General features: G+C 41.8%; 1 protein-coding gene across 10 annotated transcripts in view; it reads right to left on the reverse strand.

Annotated features, from left to right (window-relative positions):
* qtman (queuosine-tRNA mannosyltransferase) overlaps nucleotides 1-24,923 on the reverse strand; it is a 350,659-nt gene that overhangs the window by 52,720 nt on the left and 273,016 nt on the right. For 7 of the 10 annotated variants that reach the window (XR_015078210.1, XM_085986662.1, XM_085986659.1 and 4 more), the window contains exons 5-7: nucleotides 18,473-18,853; nucleotides 13,899-14,008; nucleotides 13,111-13,255 (exon numbers count right to left, since the gene is read on the reverse strand). Coding sequence is in view for 9 of the 10 variants with exons in the window: in XM_085986662.1 (XP_085842788.1) it covers nucleotides 13,111-13,255; nucleotides 13,899-14,008; nucleotides 18,473-18,853 (636 nt within the window). In the remaining variant the exon portion in view is untranslated. Of the gene's footprint in view, nucleotides 1-1,406; nucleotides 1,579-5,316; nucleotides 5,414-13,110; nucleotides 13,256-13,898; nucleotides 14,009-18,472; nucleotides 18,854-24,923 lie in introns of those variants that run through there. The other 3 variants (XM_085986667.1, XM_085986666.1, XM_085986668.1) reach the window with 3 other exon arrangements.

The raw sequence follows: 24,923 nt of genomic DNA on the forward strand, positions 1-24,923 counted from the left end.
CCAGCAGTGTGATATTTACCCCCCTCAGCGGTGCTCTGGCTTCCTCGAAATACGTTATTGCAGATAGGTGCCTCCACACGTGCCATGGCACTCTGTATTTATGAGGAAATTAGAATATCCAGTATGTGTGTCCCATTTATTCTGGTTGCACTAAGCTTCAATGTACTTACTGTCATGAATCTACCAACCCACAGGAGGACTGGACTTACTTCAGAAAGAACAGGCAATTTCAAAACATGCACTATGATATTGTGATATGCCTTTGATTTCTCAGAAACTGTGCCAGCTTCAAGTGTTAGACTAAAGCCAGTAGAATGCTGCTCCAGCATTGTGCCACCTATTTGGTGGTCTCATTAGAGGCAGAGGGGTGCAATACAGTTTGCCTACGCTAAGTTTTTTAGGCCAAATTTAATCCACTGGAGTATGAAAATACCAGTGAACACCAGTAACGGTTGTTCACAATTTACACTAATGATTTGGACTCAGGAATAGGAAGTACATTTTCAAAATTTGTGGACGACACCAAATTGGGGAGTGTAATTAAAACAAAGGAAGAATGCAATAAACTTACAGGATGTGCATGCAATTGGCAAATCAATTTCAATATAGAGGAGTGTGAGGTGGTGCACTTAGGTTGGAAGAATAAAGAGGTCACATACAGCTTGGATAATAAGAGTCTAAATGTGGTAGAGCAGCAAAGGGATCAAGTGGTACACATTCCCAAATCACTAAAAGTAGTGATGCAGATTAATAAGGCCATAAAAAAGCAAGCCAAGCACTGGGATTCATTTCTAGAGGGATTGAATTGAAAAGCAGAGAAGTTACGATAAACTTGTACTACATAAGAAATAGGAGCAAGAATAAGCCATTTGGCCCTTCAAGCCTGCTCCACCATTCAGTAAGATCATGGCTGATTTTTGACCGCATCTCCACTTTCCTGCACTATCCCCATATCCCTTGATCCCTTAATATTCAAAAATCTATCGATCTCTGTCTTGAATATACTCGATGACTGAGACTCCACAGCCCTCTGGGGTAGAGAATTCCAAAGAGTTCAGGCTTGGGCCGATAAGTGGCAGGTAACATTCGTGTCACACAAGTGCCAGGCAATGACGATCTCCAACAAGCGAGAGTCTAACCACTGCCCCTTAACATTCAACGGCATTACCATCGCCGAATCCCGCACCATCAACATCCTGGGGGGGATCACCACTGACCAGAAACTTAACTGGAGCAGCCGCATAAATACTGTGGCAACAAAAGCAGGTCAGAGGCTAGGTATTCTGTGGTGAATGTCTCACCTCCTGACTCTCCAAAGCCTTTCCACCATCTACAAGGCACAAGTCAGGAGTGTGATGGAATACTCTCCACTTGCCTGGATGAGTGAAGCTCCAACAACACTCAAGAAGCTAGAAACCATCCAGGACAAAGCAGCCCGCTTGATTGTCACGCCATCCACCACCTTAAACATTCACTCCCTCCACCACTGGCGTACTGTGGCTACCATCTACAAGATGCACTGCAGCAACTCGCCAAGGCTTCTTCGGCAGCACCTCCCAAACCCACGACATCTTCCACCTAAAAGGACAAGGACAGAAAACTCATGGGAACACCACCACCTCCAAGATCCCCTCCAAGTCATACACCATCCTGACTTGGAAATTTATTGCCAATCCTTCATCGTCGCTGGGTCAAAATCCTGGAACTCCCTACCTAACAGCACCATGGGAGTACCTTCACCACATGGACTGCAGCGGTTCAAGAATCTACCTCAACTCCACTTTCCTGCACTATCACCATATCCCTTGATTCCCTTAATATTCAAAAATCTATCGATCTCTGTCTTAAATATACTCAATGACTGAGCCTCCACAGCCCTCTGGGGTAGAGAATTCCAAAGATTCACCACCCTCTGAGTGAAGAAATTTCTCCTCATCTCAGTCCTAAATGGCCGAATCTTATTCTGAGACTGTGACCCCTGGTTCTAGACACCCCAGCCAGAGGAAACATCCTCCCTGCATCTGCCCTGTCAAGCCCTGTAAGACTTTTGTATGTTTCAATGAGATAGAGACACATATGGTGGGAGAGAGAGAGAGATCAACAAGGGGGACAGAGAAAGAGAAATACAGTGGGAGACAGAGAGAGAGACACTAACAGGGAGACAGAGGGAGACATACGGTGGGAGATAGAGACACCAACAGGGGGACAGAGAGAGAGAGAGAGAGAGAGAGAGAGAGAGAGACATATGGTGGGAGATAGGGAGACCAACAGGGGGAGAAAGAGAGATACGGAGACCAACAGGGGGATAGAGAGACACAAATGTGGTGGGAGATAGAGAGAGAGACCAACAGGGGGATAGGGAGACACAAATGTGGTGGGAGATAGAGAGACCAACAGGGGGCAGAGACAAAAGCATATGGTGGGCGAAAGAGAGAGGGTGACCAACAGGGAGACAGAGAGCGAGACATAGGTGGGAGAGAGAGAGAGAGAGAACAACAGGGTGACAGAGAGAGAGAGAGAGAGAGAGGCCTACAGTGGGAGAGAGAGAGAAACAAACAGTGGGGGGGAGAGAGAGAGAGAGAGAGAGATACCAACAGTGGGACAGAGAGAGAGAGAGACATACGGTGGGAGACAGAGAGAGAGATTGAACCTTGGTTAGGCCACAGTTCTGGTCTCCATATTATAAAAAGGATAGAGAGGCATTGGAGGAGATGCAAAGTAGATTCAGAAGGTGATACCAGAACTGAGAGGATATACATATCAGGAAAAGCTGAACAGGCTCTCTTGAAAAGAAAAGGCTGAGGGGTGCCCTGATAGCGGTCTTTAAGATAATGAAAGGATTTGATAGGGTGGATGTAGAGAAAATGTTTCCACTTGTGGGGGAGTCCAAAACTAGGGGTCAGAAATATAAGATAGTCACTAATAAATTCAATAGGGAATTCAGGAGAAACTTCTTTACCTAAAGAGTGGTTAGAATGTGGAACACGCTACCACAAAGACTCGATGTAACATTATGATAATATTTGACATAGCCCACCTGGGTTTGAGAGTGCAGATGCCATACTTGTATTGGGAGACCTCAGACATACATTTCTAACAGAAAACCCAACCTTGTTTCTGGGCTTTGCCCTTCTGCTTGGAGGGTAATGTAAACTGAAGGAAATCCCACTTAGTTAATCTGTTCAGATTTTTTACGCTCTCTATTATTCATTCAGACAGATGCTAATTGACAAGTAAGGTTGGAATTACATCAGATTCAATAAATATAAGTGGAAGACCACGGTAAACAACACAGGCATTCCCGAATGAACTGCTACACCAGATGGTTCCCTGGCTTTTTGTGTTGTGCCATACCAGTTTTGCTTGTAAGATGGTGTCTCATTACCTGATTCACACCTATCTACACCACCTAAATCTTCAGAATAAGGTAACAACCGTAAAAGTAACATTCACACAGAATAACAGATCCCTGGGAGTGAATACAAAGGTACATCACAAATCACAACAATGAAGTTCATGTGGTTTAGAACTGTCATTTGAAATCTTAGATCGAAACACTGCCTGCCTTGTTTCACTCCAGGGTAGCTATCCAATTTATGTTGTTCATTCTGTGGGGTGATTTTACTCAGTCTTTGTGTCTACTGTGATGATCATTGAGGATGCTGCATGCTACTGCAGTCGATGTCATTGACACATGAAAGCTTTAACACTGAAGAATTATGACCTATCTTGCAGCTACTTTTCTTACTGGAAAATTCTATGGAAAGTGCATCTAATCTATTCTGAGGCAAGAAACTTGAAATGAGGTCTCAAGTTCCATGTAGGATATTCCAGTTAGATTCTGTACTTACAAACAAGTGATGAACCACAAATCATGGAGACCGTCTCCCCAAAACAGGTAGCACCACTATAAAAGGAATTTACATAAAGGAACAAGAGTGACCATTCAGCCCATCAAGTCTACTCTGCCAATTTGTCAGCTGTGGCGGCTCTATTTATTTAATCCCAATTTCCTGTCACTTCTCCATATTCCTCGATATTTTATTTCCCATTAAAGTATCTACCTCCCTTTCAAACACTTCAATTGATTCGCCATAATATGCTTTCTGGTGAAGCACATTCCACATTCTCACAACCCTCAAGTGTATAGAAATTCTTTTGGGGTTTGTTTTTAACCAGTTTAGTCCAAATTTTTAAGATTATGCCTTTTTGTTTTCGGTTCCCCTACCACAAGGAAAAATAATTGCTCGTCTACTCTTGTCAATTCAATTCATTATTTTAAACACCTTAATTAGATCACCCCCTTATAGGGAATTGGAGCTAAGTGGCTATTAGAGAGCCAGCACACACAGGATGGCCAAATAACCTACAGCACGCATAGTGGTGAAACAGAAGTGACAAGTTGTGTATCAGATGACTACGGTCTCTTTAAGGACAGGGTTTTAAGTGGTTTCTTGCATAATAGTGACTGCGATCAAGGTTTTGCTTGGATTCAGAGAGTCTGGAGGCGTGGATATTTCTCACAAAGGGCTAGGCAACTCTCCAAGTCAACAGCTTTCTATCGATTAAGGGAAATATCCAGATTGTTTAGATCAATTCCCAATAACGTTCATTACATGCCAATTTGGGGCAATAGGCAACTGTTGGTGTGAGACCTGTGCTGAGCTCAGCAAAGACTACCAAATCCCAGCAACCTGCTTCCTCAAATACAAGTCCATAAATCATGCTACTGCCAGGTCTCCAGCTCCATTAATTTTCAGACTAAGTGGCAGTGGCGTTACGAATGGCTTAAATGCGGCAAATTCGCAAGCGCCATTGATTTTATGGGGGTGGTGCTATGATAATTACTGCCTAGCTGTTTTCAGTGAGTGATAATGGTGGAGTGACGCAAAAGTTCCAGGAAATGATGGTCTGGCATAAGTGATGGCGTAAGTCATTCATGTCATAATTTCCTGTAACTTTGGCGCTACAATAATGGAGTACACGGTAGATGCACTTTCAGCAAATTCCAGGCTAATATTTTAGATGAGGTCTAACAAGTACTTTGTATAATTGAAGTATTGCTTGATTTTATACCCTACATTTCGATGAAACCCAGCATCCTATTTAATTTTCTGATTGCATTTTGCGCCTGTAAGCTAGCTCTTTCTGACTGATGTACCTGGATCCCTAAATCCCTTCTTTTTTTTTTAAACTACCAGCCCCCCTCCCAGTGCTTCCCCATTTAGACTGTATTTCCATCTGCCATTCTTACATCCAAAGTGTACCATCTCACACTTCATTACGTTAAACTGCATCTGTCATCATTTCACTCACTCAATCAACATCCTTCTGTAATTTTCTGCTTTCTTCTTCACAATTCACTGCACCATCTAGCTTAGTATCATCTGCAAACTTGAAAAGACACCCCTCTCTTCCCAAATCCAGATCAGTTATATACAGAATGGAAAAAGAACAAATACATCATGTTAGAAAATGGGAATGGTCATGAATCTAAAGCCAAGAAAAAAATAAGACTTTCTCAAAAAATGTAATGAAGTACCATAATCCTGCTAGAATGCCAACTTCCAATTCTTTAAGGTTTAAACACGGTCATATATTGCCTACTCGTTAAAAATCTTAGAATTGATACATCTGCGGCTCTTGTATGTCTTTCACCAATGCACCTGGGAAATATCTATTTACAGTTTCTAAATCAAGCTTCTTTAAGCCCTTTGGCTCACCCAGCATCCTTACTTCATGTATATGTGTGGATTTGTATTTTGAAATAAGTGGATAACTGAGACCTTTATTATTACCATTTTGTCAGGAAAATAATTAATTATTGATAAAAAAATAAAAAGCTAAGTCCTCACACTAAAACTCTATACAACTATATTTACTCCCATGCTGATAGGTCTAATCGTAAACTGCACTAGATAAAAGTTGGCAATCATTTCCCCCCCTCCCCACAAATTCCCCTCCTTTCCTGAAGGCACCAAATTCTTGCTGGGGTATGATTCCACAGGCACTAGGTGTCCTCCAGTACCTTTCCGAAGTGACCAGTATTGATGTGTGCCTTGACAGTGAGTACTAATAGACTTTTGCTGGGGGGCACGGGGAACGACACCCATGTATGCACACCTCCAAAAGAGTTTGTTGGCTAGCAATCCGAAGCAGGAATTTTCCACTCTGTAACCCACAAGCAATGAGGTCGATTGTAGCATTCCTACTGCCACCTTGATGGAGATCAGCAACTCAGCACAGACTGCAGAATTGGGAGCTTTCCTGGACTGCATAGCTCAGCTACTCACCAGATAAACTCACTGAACCATTGTGGGAGCCTTGCAACTTACTTGTTTTTTTTAAATTGCTACATTACCCATTCTCTACATATGGGATCCTGGGCTTCATAAATAGAGGCACAGAGTATAAAAGACAGGAAGTTATGCTAAACCAATATAAAACACTAGTTTGGCCCCAGCTGGAGTATTGTGTCCAATTCTGGGCACCACACTTTAGGAAGGACGAGAAGGCTCTGGAAAGGGTACAGAAAAGGTTTACTAGAATGGTTCCAGGGATGAGGGATTACAGTTACATGAATACATTGGAAAAACTGGGATTGTTTTCCTTAGAGCAGAGAAGGCCAACAGGAGATTTGATAGAAGTGTTTAAAATCATGAAGGGTTTAGAAAAAGTAAATAAAGAGAAACTGTTTCCAATGCTTGATGGGTCGATAATCAATGTTCCCTTTAACCTACGCAACAAGTGGTTAGGATTTGGAATGCAATGTTCAATAGGATGGTGGATACAGATTCAATAGTAGCCTTCAAAGGGGAATGGGATAAATACTTGAAGGAGAAAAAATTGCAGTGATGAGGGGAAAGAATGGGACTAACTGGATTGCTGTTCAAAAGAGCCAGCGTAGACTAAATGGGTTGAATGGCCTCCTTCTGTGCTGTACTATTCTATGATTCTATGGCAACAAACACCTTTTCTTAAAATACCATAAAGCCCTATATAGCTGCACTCCTATTCTAAACTGTACTATGCTACATTATATTACAAAACATAGGTGGTCATAGAAATAAATTGCAAAACAGAATTAAACCAACTGCCTAAATGTTGCAAAAAATTAGTGCATTTCCATATTGTGTTGCCTAGTCCTTATAGCACCATAACACTTGGTGAAACTGATTATTTATTTCATTTACAACTAATCCGGCTGTTTAGCTGTAAAATTATTGTTTCAATTTTTTTTCTTCTCTTTTAGTTACGATGACATTATCATAATCAACAAACCCTGCGGGCTGGATTTTATCAGCACTGAGGAGGCGGGTTTGGAGGCAGGACAGCTGGGAAAGTCAAAAAGAATGGGAGCAGGTCCTGAGCCCGCTCCCAACCTGCCTCCAACCAATCTTCCTGGGAGTTGGGTCCCCGATTTGCACAGGGACCCGACTCCTCGCGGTGGGAAGAGGATTATAGCCACTTAACTGCCTGTTAACAGGTAGTTAACAGGCAGTTAAGAGGCTTTTTCCCATTTTGAGACTTCTGCTGCGGGCTTCCCTACGTCGGGGAATCCCACTAGGGTAAGTGAGGCGTGCTGTGGGTCTGTTGTACTGTTGGTGTACAGATGACAGCTGCAGAAGTGGTGTGAAGGATGCACTGGGACACTGGTGAGTATCAGAGGTAAGGAAATGTTGGGAAAGTCATTTTTAATGTGTTTAGCATTTTCTGTAGGTGACAAGCTTTGAAGTGTTTGTGTGGCCTCACCTCATTGGGAAAAATGACAGATCGCTTCTGTACCCTCACCTGCAGCTGCCATCTGTTTCATCCTAAGGAGCCACTGGAGAGCCTAGGTACAAGGGTTCACCTGTGTACAGTGATCGTCAGTGTTTGACAGCGCCTCAATGCTGTCAAACACTGTCAAATCATGTCAAAAATTTACGGTTCATGTGCCGTTAAGAAAACCGGTAGATGAAGTGTCATCAACTGATGTCATCTGACACCGGCTTTCCCTTAATTGGCGGGCTTACCAAGGCCAATCAGGGGAAAATGGCATCTGTGCGTTGGACGTCACTGGGGCTGAGCCTAGAACCTGGAAGGCAGCAGTCCCGCCCCCAACTCGTCTCAGTGAGTAAAATCCAGCCCTGAATGCGCAGTCTAACTATGGGTACTACATCATTGTGTAACTGCACGTAAGCTGTTGCAATTGGTAGTGTGGAGCTAACTGCGTCAGGAGTGAGATGGTCTGTCTCAGTTGTGGAAGGGCCAAAGGAAACTTCATTAGGGTTTTACCAACTTTATTTTATTAGTGAAATACAACAGGATGGTATGTGCCATCATAATTGGGAATCACTTTGTCACGACAATGAAATAAGCAAAGCACCTTGCCAAATTTAATACAGAGAAAAAGGCAGTACTGAACTCATAAATGTTAAAACACTGAACCTATCAGAATTAGTAAACTAACCAGAAAATGGCCCTGTAGACAGAGTAAAAATATAAGCTTTCAACTTAAAATAGGGGAGGTGTTACAGTTAGGAACATAGGAACAGCAGTAGACCTTCAGCCCCTTGAGCCTTTTCCACCATTCAACAAGATCATTTTTGGGGATAGAAGTCTAGATTTCCACATTTGTGTGAAGAAATGCTTCCCGTCATCACCCCTGAATGGCCTAGCTCTCATTTTAAGGCCATGCCCCCTTGTTCTGGACTCCCTCACCAGAGGAAATAGTTTCTCTCTCTCTACCCCATCAACTCCTTTAATCATCTTGAACACCTCAAACAGATCACCCCCTTCATCTTCAATACTCAAGGGAATACAAGCCTAATCTGTGCAACCTGTCCTCATAATTTAACCCTTTTAGTTCAGGTATCACTCTGGTGCCAATTTAAAACTTCTTTAAAAGGTTTGCAAACATTTTATGAGGATCCATGGCAGCAATATATTTTGCAAACTACTCTCCTAACCACAGCCATCAGATTCGGAACATAGGGCGCTTTTAAAATGGGGGCAGCTGTGTCACAAGCTGGACGTGCTGGTTTTCTCCTGTGACAGAACAGCTTCAATATTTACCATTTGATCCATGAATTTTGGTCTTCCCTTTTAACTGAAAACAAGTGACAAACATCACAAGGACAGTGGCTGTCATATTTTGTGTCACCCAGTCCCGCAGCAATGAAGTGGTTAAAACTTCAAAAAGAAAACCTGAACCCAGCGAATGTTGGCTGTCAATATGTCACCTTTTATGCAACTTTGAGTGTTGCTTAAAACTCTGATCCCACTCCTGTCTGATCAGGCACAGCTTGCGTTTGTAACACATTACTTTTTAATATCAGCTTGTACATCAAATTGCATTGTAATGATGTTTCAAACATGACTCTGCTTAGGGACAGTACAGTCAAATCTCATTAACAGAAATAGTGTTCTAATAACATAAAAATCCTTGTTGGACAAGCAGTTGTGTTGTTCTACTCAACGTGCTCCCACTGAACAACTCTAGGAGAACATTTACTCCTGATAACAAGTATAAAATATTAAGGTCCATCAAAATGAGACTTGACTGTAAATGTAGAATCTTGGTTATTTAATTATAAGCATATTTTTTTAATGAAACCAGATGACTGCATATCTCGCACTTAAAAAAAAAGTTAGTATCTTTTTGACTGTGGATTTTGATTTTTTGTACCAGCCGAGTCCTAATTACTTGTTAACTCTTTTACTAAGCTGACTTTGTATTTTGGAGCATAATTTCCACACTTCAATAAACTATGAGTTTTTGACACTGAGTTAATACAGGTTCTCAACAAGCATGTTATTTGGGAAGAATCTAGTCTGAAATTCTAAAGCCTGTGCTACACGGACAAGAGCATTGGATAATGGGTGGGTCGGATACAATGATACAGATTGACAGCATTGGTCAAAAGCACAGCTGGAAGTCCTGCATATGCAGGTTTCACAGCTGCAGCAACAAATGCGCTTTCACAGGTGTGCAACATTTGTGACTTTAAGATTCCCGGATCTGTCTCAGTGCTTGGCTTTGCATTATACCAAACTTGCGAGCAGACTCTCTATTACCAGAGCACTGCACCTCAATGCAAAACACTATTGCATCATAACGTGTTCATACACTGAATATGTTACAGCTGAAACTGCTCAATATTTAGCAGTCAGTCACAGATTCACGACTGTTGTGTACTTCAGTGAAATTGCAAGACCACAAATTCACTTGGAACCATCATCATCTTCTTAGGCAGTCCCTCGGAACCGAGGATGACTTGCTTCCACATTAAAAATGAGTTCACAGGTGACTGATTAGTCCAATGCAGGACCTACAGTCTCTGTCACAGGTGGGGCAGATGGTGGTTGAAGGGGCGGGTGGGTGGGGTGCTTGGGTTGATGTGCACTCCTTGCGCTGCCTGCGCTTGGCTTCTGCTGCTCCCGGCGAAGTGACTCGAGGTGTTCGGCGCCTTCCCGGATGCTTCTCCTCAACTTTGTGCGGTCTTGGGCCAGGGATTCCCAGGTGTCGGTGGGGATGTTACACTCGTATCGGGCATGTGGACAATGTGACCCGTCTATCAGAGCTGATCGAGCGTGGTCAAAGCTTCGATGCTGGGGATGTTGGCCTGAGCAAGAACACTGACGTTGGGGCGTCTATCCTGCCAATGGATTTACAGGATCTTGCGGAGGCAGCGTTGTGGTACTTCTCCAGTGCTTTGAGGTGCCTGCTGTACATGGTCCATGTCTCTGAGGCATACAGCAGGGCAGTATCACTGCTGCTCTGTAGACCATGAGCTTAGTGCCAGGTTTGAGGTCCTGGTCTTCAAACACACTCTTCCTCAGGCGACCAAGGCTGCACTGGCACACTGAAGGCGGTGTTGGACTTCGTCGCCGACGTCTGCCCTTGTTGACAGTAGGCTCCCGAGGTATGGAAAGTGGTCCACGTTGTCCAAGGCCTTGTCGTGGATTTGTTAATCGGAGGGGGGGGCAGTACTGTGTGGCGGGGGCAGGTTGGTAGAGGACCTTTGTCTTACGGATGTTTAGTGTAAGGCCCATGCTCTCGTACGCTTTGGTGAAGGTGTTGACGATGGTTTAGAGTTCGACCCATCACCACATTTAAGAGACCACGATCTTTTTCTTGTTGAGTTCAAACCAGAGGTGAAGGGCACTGAATGAAGACTAGTGTTTTGAGAGTGTTTTCTGGGATATTGATGGGAAATTATCTTTGTGACCTTTAAGAGAAGTGGTAATGAAAGGGTCGGGTGACAAAATCAACGACTAAAATGTAACTCATTCTGTGTAAAGCTCTGAAGGTACTTTCTACTTATTAATTATTTTGTTGGCTCTGGTTAAAGTTTAATTAGCCAATTCCTTCTGCAGCGACAAGCACGTTTTCCATAATTTTCTTTTACAGCCATCATATATTATATATAATTTGAATGTAAAGTGACAATTTAAAAACAAAAGAACTATCTGGAAAGAAAAATTAAAAACAAAAAGATCTGTAAAAGATACATAACAGACAGAAGTGGTTTCTGGGGAAATAAATGACAAAGTAACTCCAACATAGTTTAGTGCCATAAATTACTACTCCGGAGTCACATGGTACATTTATAAAATATACACATTACCAATGTAATGCGTTTAAAACATATTCATGCTTCTATTTCAAAGTGTCTAATTAGTTTTTTTTTTAAGTATTTTATTTTGCCACATAGCTGGATGATTAATATCTAGCATTGTCCTTTGATGTGGCCTGTGGTTATCGGCTAGGACCTAATGCTCAATCTAAATATGTGCGGCTGAATAATCAGGTGGGAAGTGGACAAAAAAAAAAGACAGGATGAAACGAACCAGCAAGGAGACAGACTGGGGTGAATTCCTCACACAAGTAATATGGCTGTAATGGGCTGCAGGGCAATATTCGCTACCATCTCAGTGTTTTAATGCTTTTCTGTCTGAGTGGATATGTGGAAACAGCAAATGGCTCCCATGCCAATAATAGTATGTATGCATGTGCGGAGAGGAGAATGAGGGGAGCATTAGGGACAACCCCTCACCTGCTGTATAAAAATAAATAACTTTATTAGGCCTTAAATCCTACTGTCACAGTTAATAAAGGTCTAAGCCTAACAGATTTGTTTGACTCTGTCCAAAAAGCACTGGTAAGCATCATACAATTGGAATTCCTTTACCTGGGCAGATGCCACAGCCTTAGTATATGTCATTGGATATGGAGATATTCTTATACCGAATGGGTTAACATTGATCGTGTGTCAAGAAGGCAACAATGTGACCTTTATTTCCAAGAGTGCTAAATCTATGAATCTTAATATGAAGATCTATCCCCTTCAATTCCTATAATTTATTTGCAAATAGTTATTGGGATTCTGATCCTACATTTAATTAGCTGATAATTTTTCTTCACCGAATTATTTTACTGCAGGCGATGGCAGTCAGTCACACTGTCCAGCCGTAATGGTTCTGATAGGTGGAATGTTTTTTTTAAAAACTGTAATGCAGATGACATAGACTTACGAGATCCGACTTGAGTTGGAACAGTGAAACGCTAATTATTGATAGCACCTTTCTTGAAACCTTTGAAATCAGGGGAATGTGGTCTTATAATTATTTTTTTCCTTTTTTTGAAGTAAAAGAAAATGTTAATTATTAATGACACAAAAAGAGGGTAAATAAAAACCGCATGATTAAAACATTGCTGTATTAAGGATGTTTTAATTAAGTGAAAATGCTAATGTTGTTATACTAAGCAGATCAGATTAAAATGATCCTCACTGAGTTATTGTAACCCATATTTTATGTTCCATTACCAATGACATGTAAAAAAGATCTACAGAAGAGATACACAAGCCATTAATGGTGCAACAAAAAATATATATAATATATATATAAAATGACAGGGACTAAAAATTCTCAGATTTTTTCATGCATCATGACTTTTATTTTTTTTACATTTACAAAAGGAAATAGCGTGACAATCGCTTTAATTTCAAAGAAACAGGGAAGCTGGTAAATTGATTTCTAAGGAAATCATTTCTGTCTCGAATGTTTGGGGAGATCTGCATTTCAGTTGACAGTAATTAGCATTAACTAATAAAGAACACTCACATTGCCACTCCAAAGAATTCGTGTTTTGCTGTTGAGATGACAATGTCTGCCATGCATAGAACTTTGAGGTAGTCGTCTTTACTGCTTTGGTAGCCCCAGTGCAAAACAGAGGAACCCAATTCCCTTCTGCCCTCAGCAAAGATGTCTTTAATGAGAAAAAAAATATTCAACAATTCAATATGGTGCAAAATTAACTCGTATGTCAGCTTTGCCTCGTCTGAAGTTCAGGTTAATTAGCTTCTGCTTATTTTATAGAACTTCTCCGAGTTGTTTGCTTGTATAATCAAGGCAGGGAAGCAGAACCAAATGCTGAGGTGCAAAAGCTGACAGAAGCAAGGCCCGCCTCAACATCCTCCCCTCTATGAAAAGCCAACTGTCTGCTTCATAAAACTCGCTTAGCAGACAGTGAAACAAAATGGACTGTAAAGTTCGTTAAATGAAAATATTAAAAAAGAATTAAGCTAATGGAGATAAAATTAAAAGAAATGAGGCAACAAAAACATCACACCAAAAATGGCATCACTGTGACAGCTAAGTTTCCTAATGACGGACTGCATTCGGAAAAATTAAATGGCATTCCATGCTTAAATTTCTTTGGAAAGTAATGATCCATGAATGATGCTCACTCCAGGCATTTAGAAGTGGAAAAAAAATGCTCAACAACAACAAAGCAGGTTCTGAGGCCGACAGAGGTTTTTGCAACACCGAAGGTGCTAGTTTTTTTTTTGGCGGGGGTGGGGGGGGGGGGGGGTGGGAAGTAAAGCTTTTATTCCTGACAGAAGCAATACCTGGTACATCCATAAAGGTCTCGCCAAGGACAGACACTTGAAAGGTTAGTCCATTTTCCTTCAGCTTCAGTAACGTCTTGAAGAAGACCTCGGGGTCTTTGTCATGCTCCCTTGAAACAAAACAGAGTTCTGGCTTGTGAGTGGGCTTTACAAGTTAAATCAGGTGGTGCTTGCTAAATCATGACAAACAATAATTTCAGCCATGGTGCTAAAACTACCCCAAACATCCAGGCTCAAGTCCCTTACCTTTGGAGCACTAAGCAGAAAACTATGGTTTTCATTTTTAACCTTTTAAAAGAGGGACAGTCACCAGATGGCTCAGTTACCAAGAATTATATTTAATGCTTTATGCGCATTTATGCCGATTTTATATATATATTTGTTTAAACATTAGGCGCTCACAACAACATTGGGATGACTTGCTGAAAGGAGTTATGAGTTTGGCACTGTGAGGGAGAGAACTTAGTGCACACAGTTGAAATGACACGATTGTTGAAGCACCCTGCACTAATGACTGCATTTTTGCTGATGTTAATTTAGCTCCCTCACACTGCCAAGTTCAGTAACTCCTCCAGCTTGGTTCCCCTGATGATGTCAGCAGGACTATCTGTTCAAGAGGAAAAAATAATTCTCCCTCCGCCCCCACCCCCATAAATAAATTATAGAAAAAAACTACAGGATGTTAAAAGTAATCATAATTCTGTATAACTTTTTTTTTCAAATATTAAAAGGAGCAAAGAAATCAAGGGGATTAAACTGGTCAATGCCAAATGGGCCAATAGCGACTAGGCCGCCCATTTTACACTGCGCCCAATTTTCTTCTCCAGTGTTTAACAATTTAACCCCACCCCAAAACTCCGTTTTAAAGAACTCACCAGAGTACTGAGTGGCATGTTTATCTACAGCACATTAAGAGTTAAATTAAACGTAGTAATAAAGTTAACATGGGAGGAACTGAATATCCTGATTCTTTATCAGTTTTGGCAAGACCACGAGGTACAGATTCAGAAATGTTATATCAAACTGTGAATACAAAATAACCTTTCAATAGTCCAGGCCTACTTAACAGGTTTTAGTGACCAAAATGATTCATGTTGGCTGAAAACAGTTAAGAATATTTTAACACCAGCATGTTCTAGCTCCAGCGACTACCACTTATTTTGAATAAACAGTGGTTCAAAAAGTTTACTACTTTCAATTTGTGCAGAATAGGAAGAAAAAAAGTACAGAGATATCTTTCCAACTTTGAATTTGTGACATGCATAAAATACAACAGGCCAAATAATAATTTAGCAGCATTACATTGCTCTTCATTCTTGCCATTTTTTTTTTTTAAAAAGAGACACTCCAATAAAACATCTCCCATTTTTAATTACAAATACTGGGTTTCAATAGAATTTTTACCCTTGGTGAAATTTTTATTCAAGTGCTAATTAGTGCAAGATGAATTCACAGTTTTATTGCGCAGCTCCCTATCACAACATTAATCAATCCTGCAATCAGAACATATTAACTCTTTTTATTTTAGCACTTGTCCAAGACATAATAAATTCAGATTAACCCTCGGAATGCCATATGTCTGTCACCTACATCCACTGTTGATTATAAAAATCTTTCCAAACATCCTAAATCTATAACATATTGGAACACTGAACTTTGGTTGTCAAAAATGCCTCTTCAGCAATAGAGCTTTCCAAATGCAAGTTAAATTCACATTTTGCTATATATGTGTGTGTGTGTGTGTGTGTGTGTGTGTGTGTGTGTGTGTGTGTGTGTGTGTGTGTGTACGGCAGCTTATATATATATATATAATGTGATGTGTGTGTGTGCTTGCGAGAAAAAATGCAATCATATGGTTTGGAAGGTTAAAGTCCAGACTCAATGTCTGAGCTGTTTTAAAATTACAAAACTAATTCTTTTGTGTGGAGCAGGAACATCATCATTTACAAGGACTGTGGATTTAGACTACAATAGCTTTTTGCTGAAGGTCAAATGTCTCTGTTATGTTTTAATAATAATCTAAAGCAGCACCTCCAACTACACCATTTCTGCAGGGTTCATCTTAGGCTCCTAAGGTGTGGTATTAACAGAGCTTATTTATTTTAATTTGAGAGGCTCTTATTTGCCCATTCCCTTGTGGTAAAGCTGATTTCCATGATGATTCCCTTCTTAATTTTAATACCCTTTTTACTCATCATAGACATTAGAATTTTGCAGGAAATAATGGAACTCCCGCGCAGGAAGAAAAGACAACTGAAGGGATGATGGTAAACTAGCTTTTGCAATTAATTGGTGTACGGTAGTGCACGTGTATGATAACAGAATTTTTCACCAAGGAAAGCGAGGTTAATTAATGTATGAGCTGCATTCACCAAGATGCTGAATTTAGTATTTTCCCCCCATGCTGTCTTAAGTGCCTTGATTTCCCAGTAATGACCTAGTTCTCCTAATGAGTAACATTAACCCCTGGCTGTATCTGTCCAGGACTTAATTGTCAACTGAAGCTGAAATAGAAGAGTTTGCCGATGAGCAGGTATGTGGTACATTAACACATGTCATCTCGGGTCCTAATAAATAAATCTGTTGCCATGGAAATGGTAACATCAGCAGCATTGCCTTTCCTCACTTTTTGAATAAATGTCTCTCACGCCATGAGTGGAAAGAAGTCGGGGGGGGGGGGGGGGGGGGACGGGGGGTAGAAATTAAGGAAATATAAAAGTAAATAGAAAAAAAATCAATGCAATTTACTCAGGTAAAATTTGACTATTTTAAATATATTTTCTTTTTAAATTATCTTCTTTTCCTTTTTAATTATATTTTCCCCCTCTCTTCAATAGCAACTTTCTGATTCTGATTAAATCTACCAATTCTTTCCTCCTCCCTTTTTTGGTCTCTTGTATCCCTTAATTAACAAACCTGACATTAAAGTAACCAGCCAGCAAGTGCACAGAACCGGGTGGCATTTGAAGTGTTTTATCATGAAATTATCCCAACAGAGTCCATCCCGCAAGATAACATCATCATCAATACTCCATGCAAGACCCAACAGCTCAAGCACAATATTGCCTGCCATTTATCTGTTGTCAGCATAGGTTACAAACTGTAATCCTTGACTGCCTTGGAATTAGAATGTCTTTGATGTCCCCACAAGAGTTTTTGCCTGAAGGCTTTACCAATGCTCTGCAGCTCAATGTTTATTCCTCGTAATCTTCCTCTCATCTCCAGGCTACTGGTGACAGATGGTTATGTGCACACAATAGTATTAGAGTTTGATATTTTTGTGCTCTCTATACAACAAATATCTATCAGATGTGGGCCAAGAAAGCTGACATAGCTCACTTAGGTAGAGGCAACAAACAGCTTGGGTTGATGTTTTTGTCATTTTTTTTCCCCTTGCTTGTTTCCTTTCTAAAATTCTCAAAGGTAAAGTATATTAACTTTGCTGGCTTTTATCCAAAAAAATGTATAGAAAATGACACCTTTTTATTACAGCTATATTAAATGTTGATGCACAATTTTTTCCATATGTTAATAGCTTTCCACATAAAATATCTGTACCTCAGATCAGATTAGATAAGACCATGAAATAAATAACTCATACCAAATTAAGTTCACTTGTCTGTGTTTGTACTGCATATCCTGAAGCACTACTAAAATTTACTGTGCTCCCATGATTTCAAAGGATGCCCTAAACATAAGCTATGCTCCCAGTAACCTCTCAATCTCCACTATTATAAGAACATATTAATATTATTTCTGGAACTGCTGCTTGCTAGTGCTCTCCGTTTTGATTGTATTTATGCCACAGAGTTTTCAAAGTGTGGACTAATATATTTATCACGGATCAAGGACTGCAGGTACAGTTGATGCATTTCACAGCTTAGTACCTTTAAAAGATGGAAAATATAAAAACACCAATTTTTAAAAATAAACAAATCACGTTACAGCATGATTATGTAAACTGGTTCTTGGACAATTCTTCCCCTGCTAAGGCTTTATGCTATATCACCAGAAATGTCACATTTTGTTTCTTAAGGCCCTGGAGTCAAAGATGAAAATCCCTTTAGATACCAGCTGCTGCAGATCAGCTATGAAAGCTTCTGGAGTTTTAATGTACTGGAAGTCAAATCTGTGTAAAGGCGATTTACTTTGCCGGTATGTGTACTTACTGCTTCACCTGTAAACAGTTGCTCAACGAAAATCTGACCTACTGATCCCCCCCAAGCGTCTCTTCCAAACAGCTCATAATCTAGGATGAAGTGGACTCTAATCAGGCCACATGCAGATTAAACAGGCTAAGAGATAACTAGAACAAAATGTTCATGTTCACCACTGAAAGATTATCAGGTCGGGTTTCTCCCCCCACTCTCTTTAATCCCAATTTATTTCCCTCCAACAGCACTGAAAGCTGAACTTTATGAGTCTATACTTGTGGCGATTATCTGAGCAGTAGATTCTGCTCTGTTTGGAAGAGATTACAAGATCCGGCTTTGTCAGTGATAATATCTGGAACATGCCTCGGAAAGGCAGAGATGAACTAAGTTTATAGGTTACCTCAGATGTACAATACTTACCACCTGTGTGGCCAGACAATATGTAAAGGCATATGCTGGGAGGCAACACTGCAATTTTCCTCCAAGTTCCCATCCAAGATGCTGCAGGGGTTAAAGGCCATATGTTCCTTATCTTCTCCATGATAAGCGCTTGTACCTTCAGCTTTCTTGATGCGGTTCAGCTCTTCGAGTGTTTCTGATAGGTTTGATAGTCCTTCTTGATTTCTGGCATCCTGTTTTTCAGCAGGACTGGGTTCCAGGCATAAAGAACTGTTTCTCATCAATCCATCATCTGCTTTACAGTTTTGCAAAACAATCAGATTCTTTAATGCTTTACCATCTTCAACTTCTTGAAAATCAGTCATCTGCAGATTGTGGCCAAGTTTATGTGCTGGCAGAAATCTGAAACAAGAGGTCAGACTGTGACATAACCGTCACATGAAGAAGGGGGGGGGGGGATCATAAAAAATATATACTGCAAGAAGGAAGTTTAGTGCAATATTGAAATGATTTTTAGTATGTAAAACAAAGAAATGGTCAATAAAAGTCACTTAAATTACTGATAGTTAATTCCATTTCAAATGATTAATCCAAAATATTTTTTTTAATCTACTATGTAGACCTATTGGAAGCACAATGCAATTGATTGCAATTATTTTTCCACAGATTATGGTCAACTAAGAAAAGAATCAAGTCTGTATATGTAAATGTTACTTTGATACTATACCAAAAGCTATTAGTTAAAACTATTACTATCATTTTAATACTGCACTTAAATGTTCCTGCCTGGTGAGTCCATAATAAAAAGACAAGTTTCCCCCCCCGCCTCCCAACTGATATTCTGAGCATACATAAATGCTCAGCATCACACACCAGAATTACACCATCGTCCAGTTACACCAAATAAGACTGTCTGAGTGTTACCTTCTGAGAAGAGGGAGACATCCTGAACTTGTGTTAGTTTGGGGCAGGATGCCGAATTGCTTCAGCATTGTCAAAACAGTTAACAGTTGTTGTTGAGGAGCATTGCTAATAAGAGCAGCCCTGTCGTGTTAATCTTTTCATTTCAGCATCTTTGTCTACAGAGATGGAGGAGGCTCGTATTTAAAACACTCTGTGAAAAGATTAGAGTCAGGCTTGCATCCAGCAGATGAAATTCAGTAGGATAAGGGGAAACTGCATAAAAGAACTTAATGAACTGGCATTTCTACTGAACTGATTATGTGGAAAAGTCTGCTTATGTTTTTTTGACTGTATTAAGGGGTGGATTGTAATTTAATACACAAATTCTTTTACTTGAGATGCAAAACAGGTTCGTTTGTCATACTGTTCTTTTTACTGACATTAAAACGAACACACTTTCTGAGGAAATGTTTGGTTAAACTCTTAACTGCGTACTCACTTTTAGGATTAGACCTAACATTTTTATATTCTGGAAAAGGTACTTATGGAAAAATCTGCACTGTGTCATAGCTGCTACCAGACCCATAAAAAAATGTGGCAGTTCTTTATCTGTAATGCGTACTTTAAGGGGTCATTCACAATCTTCCAGATTTTTGTAAGTATATGAGTGTGTGTGTGTGTGTGTGTGTGTGTGTGTATTAAAAAAATGGACACTTTCCATTTGGAAGAAACACTGATAAATTCTTAAAATGGTTGTTTCAAAATGTGAGGTGCACTTTTAAAAATTGTTACAAGTCATTCTCTGGGTACATAGTAGCTTCTAAAGTTAACCTATAATTTTTTTATGGTCATTATTTTTCTCAAACATTATTTGAATATTTCTGTTCCTTCATTTGTAAGAAAGAACAGAATTAATACATTTAGTTGAAGTTGAAACATCCTTGGAAAAAATATGGACCCCAGCTGAGGTTAATTCAAGTCCCTCACACTTTTCTTGTTTATAGTGCCAAATGGTAGATGAATCAATGGGGAGAGAAGGTGGATGTATACATTAGCTCTCATTTGTCACGATAAACATTGTAAATGTAAACCAGTTTGAATAAATTAAACTCTCTTTTTTGGTGGGTTTTGTTTATTTGAAGTCTCTAAATGTGGCATTCCTATCAGTACTGCTGTTGCCAAACGTTACAGGCAAATTTATAGATTATCTTTAATACTCCCAGTACTGTTCCAAGTACTTACTTATTTATTGCTTTCGAGTTTATTTTATATAAAAAAAAGCAAAAGAAAACTGCATTTCCCAGTATACATTGCGCATACACATGTATATTTCAGGTTCACCTGTTTAGTTCTTTGAAATAGAGGAAGACAATGGTCCAAAATTTGTGGTCAGAGGCTTCCCACGGGCGGATAAATCTACAAATTTACCTGGTGGTCTGGAGGCTCGTGCTCTGGGCCTCTCCAGGTACCCGCGGGTAGAGGCCCACGTATCCCAGGGGCGCAGGTGGTTCGCAAGCAACCCTGGGATCGCGTGGGCCGGCCCAGCCAATAAAAGAAGGGAATCCCCATTCATACTTATGGAGTTCCGTACGTACGGAATCCCCTAAATATGAATGGGGATCACTTAAAAAATACACGAACACATGAAATAATTTTTTTTTATTACATATTTAAAATGAATTAAAATGCCATTTAATTAACTATTTTAAACAAAGATTTAATATTTGAAAAAAAAATGTTTTAACGGGGTTAAAAATAAACTTACCTTATTGGACAGGGTTTTTAATGTATAAATGAGTGATAAAATTTTATTTTTCTATTTTTTTGGGGAACTTTTATGCTGGTAAAAGCAGGCCTTACGCCCGCTTTTACCAGACTAAGAATTTCACGGGCATTCAGCGGGCGGAAGTCGGGCAAATAGCGCAACTCTCCGCCCGCAGAGGCCCTTTTCCCAGGGATGCGGATCATCTGTCAGGAGAATTCTCGGCAGATGGCAAGTTCCGGGTTTTCGTGCATGCCTAAACCCGGAACTTGCGCAGCCCTTTACGGGCACGTGCGCACCTCGTTCGCACCTGTAGGGGTTGCAAAATACGGCCCAATGTACAGGAAACTCTCTTTTAACCGGCACCTAAATAACCGGAAATCTCTGTTAACTGGCAAAATTCAGGAGTAGGTTCAGGTAAGTTTTACTTCATATTAGTGGCAGTTCCTGGATCTGTGGCTGTGTAACTGGGGTTCGTGCACTTGTTGCTAAGCAACAGGGACGCTTGGTCTGTGGCCGGAGTTCCTGCACATGTTGCTAAACAACAGGGAAGCCTGGATTTGTTGCTGTGTACGGAGCTCTCGTACCTTTTAACTATACCTCTCTGTAATCCAGACTTTTTGATAAACTGGCACCACGCCGGTCCCGTTGGTGCCGGATAATAAAGAGTTTCCTGTAAGTGTGAAATGCCATTAAAGCAGTTTGAGCGGCGGTTGGGACAAAAGTACAGGTGATGGCCGCGGTGCTTTAGTCACCGCTGCCAATTCTTTCTGTCCTCTATTTGTGAACCTCGCTCTTATCCAGGATAAACAGGCCAGTACCATAGACTGAAAAACCCATTTTCCTCAATATAAACAGGCCAGTTCAATCAACAGAAGAGAGAAATACCGCTTGAATCGTGTGGCTTCCAAGGCATAAATAAACTCAGGAACTCTTCTACACCAATACCATTCACATTCATGATATCATCAGCATACACTATTAAACAAGAAAAAAAATTTTTTAATACGGAAACAATCAAAAAGATGTTAAGCAAATGGTAATGCTTTGTAATTCCTAGGTAATAGATGATAACTGCAGCTTCGCTTTTCCTTCATCCTTCAGGAGGTCAACTTTCAAAATGAGGAGAAGCCACACCTCACCTCGCCTCCCCCAAGCTAGCTGTTCTGATTGTTAAATGTGCAGACAAATTGAAGACCAATTTTCTCAATTTGCCGGTTTATACAAAATTTACAACAGGCAAAAAAAAATGTATTGGTTAACACTAGTGTTGCATAATTAACATGTAGGAAATGTATTTGCAAATGTAATCTGCCAGTCACATGGAAATTCTTAATACACATTGTAGTACTGTAATCAGAAATGGTCATACTGATGCAACAAAATAGTTTTCAAGAACACTGTCTGAATGACTGATATAATGGCATTCATCAGTGCTATATATTTGGGCTGATTTTAAAATTCACATCCTTGTCAAATCCCTCCATGGCCTCGCCTCTCCCTATCTCTGTAACTTTCTCCGGCCCTACAATCCTCCGCGATATCTGCACTCCTCTAATTCTGGCCTCTTGAGCATCCCCGATTTCAATCGCTCCACTATTGGTGGCCGTGCCTTCAGCTGCCTCGGCCCTAAGCTCTTGGAATTCCTTCCCTAAACCTCTCCACCTCTCTACTCTTTCCTCCTTTAAGACGCTCCTTAAAACCTACCTGCTTGACCAAAATTTTGGTCATCTGCCTTAATTTCTCCTTATGTGGCTCGGTGTCAAATTTTGTTTTATAAGTCTCCTGTGAAGCGCCTTGGGACGTTATATTAACGTTAAAGGCACTGTACAAATACAAGATGTTGTGGCGGAGACCATATAGGGACAGTAACACAATTCACTATGTATAGCCAATGTTGTTATCGCTCCACGTTATGTACGGAACTTGGTTGGGTTATCAGGGCAGGGTCCCTTTAAGAGTCGTCGATTGTGTGATGACGTCATAGCCCTGCGACGAGGCCGGGTCCCTCAGTCCATGCGGAGAGTTAATAAAGCTAACACGCGTTTTTCTTTGCTGCTATGAAAGTCTCGCAGTCTGTTGATTTCCAGCGACTCCGACATTGGTGACCCCGTTTCTCTTTTGGACGTTTCCAAAGACTTTATCCGAGATGGCGACGAACGCCGTTTCTCTCAAATTACCGGAGTTTTGGGAACGGCAGGCTGCCGCTTGGTTCGCCCAGGCCGAGGCTCAGTTTGCACTCCGGGACATCACCGCGGACGACACGAAGTATTATTACGTCATCTCTGCTCTCGGCAGCTCCACCGCGGCCAGAGTCGTGAGCCTGCTCGAGGACCCCCCGGAGCACCACAAATTTGCGACGCTGAGAACGCACCTCCTAGAGACTTTTAGACTAACTGAACCTGAGCGCACATGCCAGCTTCTCTCTCTACCCGGGCTTGGCGACTCCAAGCCCTCAGAACTGATGGACCACATGTTAACCCTCCTGGGCAAGCACAAGCCGTGCTTCCTCTTCAGAGAACTGTTCCTACAACAGCTGCCAGGGCAGGTACGGTCGGCTTTAGCCAACTCTCATATTAGTGATTTCCGCGCCCTGGCCAAGGAGGCCGACAAATTTTTCTCCGCCGGGCAACAGTACTGCGCGGCCATGCCCCCACCACCACAGCCCAATGGCGGCAGCCCCCAAGCATGTGCTTCTACCACGCGCAGTTCGGCCCCAACGCTAAGAAGTGCCGGCCCCCGTGCAGCTTTACCGCGTCGGGAAATGCGAAGGCCCACTCATTAGCTACCATGGCTGCCGGCCGTTCAGGTAGTCTGTTATTCATTACAGACACTGACTCTGGACATACACGGGGGGGGGGGGGGGGGGGGGGAACTACGGCCCCGCCCTCGAAGCCGCCAACGGCAGTTCCATCCGTACTTTCGGGAAACGGAGCGTGGCGCTGTGTTTTGGTGGGCAGCGTTTCGCTTGGGACTTTGTTACAGCAAGTGTCCACCCCACTTCTCGGCACTGACTTCCTCTGCGCCAATGGCCTTTTGGTGGACGTCAAGAACCGACGTCTCGTCAACGCTGAGACTTTCAGTTCGCTCCAGTGTTCGCTCAGTGGTTCCGGCACGACGAAGTTGTCCAGCGCACTCTCGGCCTCAGACGAGTTTTCCCGCCTCCTCGCCGGGTTCCCAGACCTCACGAAGCCCACTTTCTCGTCCGCCGCCACCAAGCACGGGGTAGAACACCACATCCTGACCACCGGTCCGCCTGTCTACGCCCGCGCTCGGCGCCCCGACCCGGGTAAACTCGCCATCGCTAAAGCCGAGTTCGACACGATGGTGCGCCTCGGCATCATTCGCCGGTTGAACAGTCCGTGGGCCTCGCCCCTCCACATCGCACCGAAACCAGGCGGCGGTTGGCGCCCGTGCGGCGATTACCGGCGCCTCAACGACGCTACGACCGCCACCCGATTCCACACATCCAGGACTTTTCCGCCCGCCTGGCCGGGAAAGTTGTTTTCTCTAAAGTGGACCTTGTTCGGGGTTACCACCAGGTCCCCGTTCGGCCGCAGGACGTCCCGAAAACGGCGGTGATCACCCCGTTCGGGCTGTTCGAATTCCTCCGCATGCCATTCGGTCTCAAAAACGCCGCTCAGGCTTTTCAACGCCTAATGGACACCATGTTACGGGACCTGCCATTCCTGTTCGTCTACCTGGACGACATTCTCATCGCCAGTGCCTGCAGGACGGAGCATGCGTCCCACCTCCGGACTCTCTTCGAACGCCTCAGCCAGCACGGCCTAATCATCAATCCGGCCA

This window comes from Somniosus microcephalus, chromosome 4 (assembly GCF_052327205.1).
Source record: "Somniosus microcephalus isolate GS21.2 chromosome 4, FLI_Smic_1.0, whole genome shotgun sequence".
In the NCBI taxonomy this organism is placed as follows: Eukaryota; Metazoa; Chordata; class Chondrichthyes; order Squaliformes; family Somniosidae; genus Somniosus; species Somniosus microcephalus.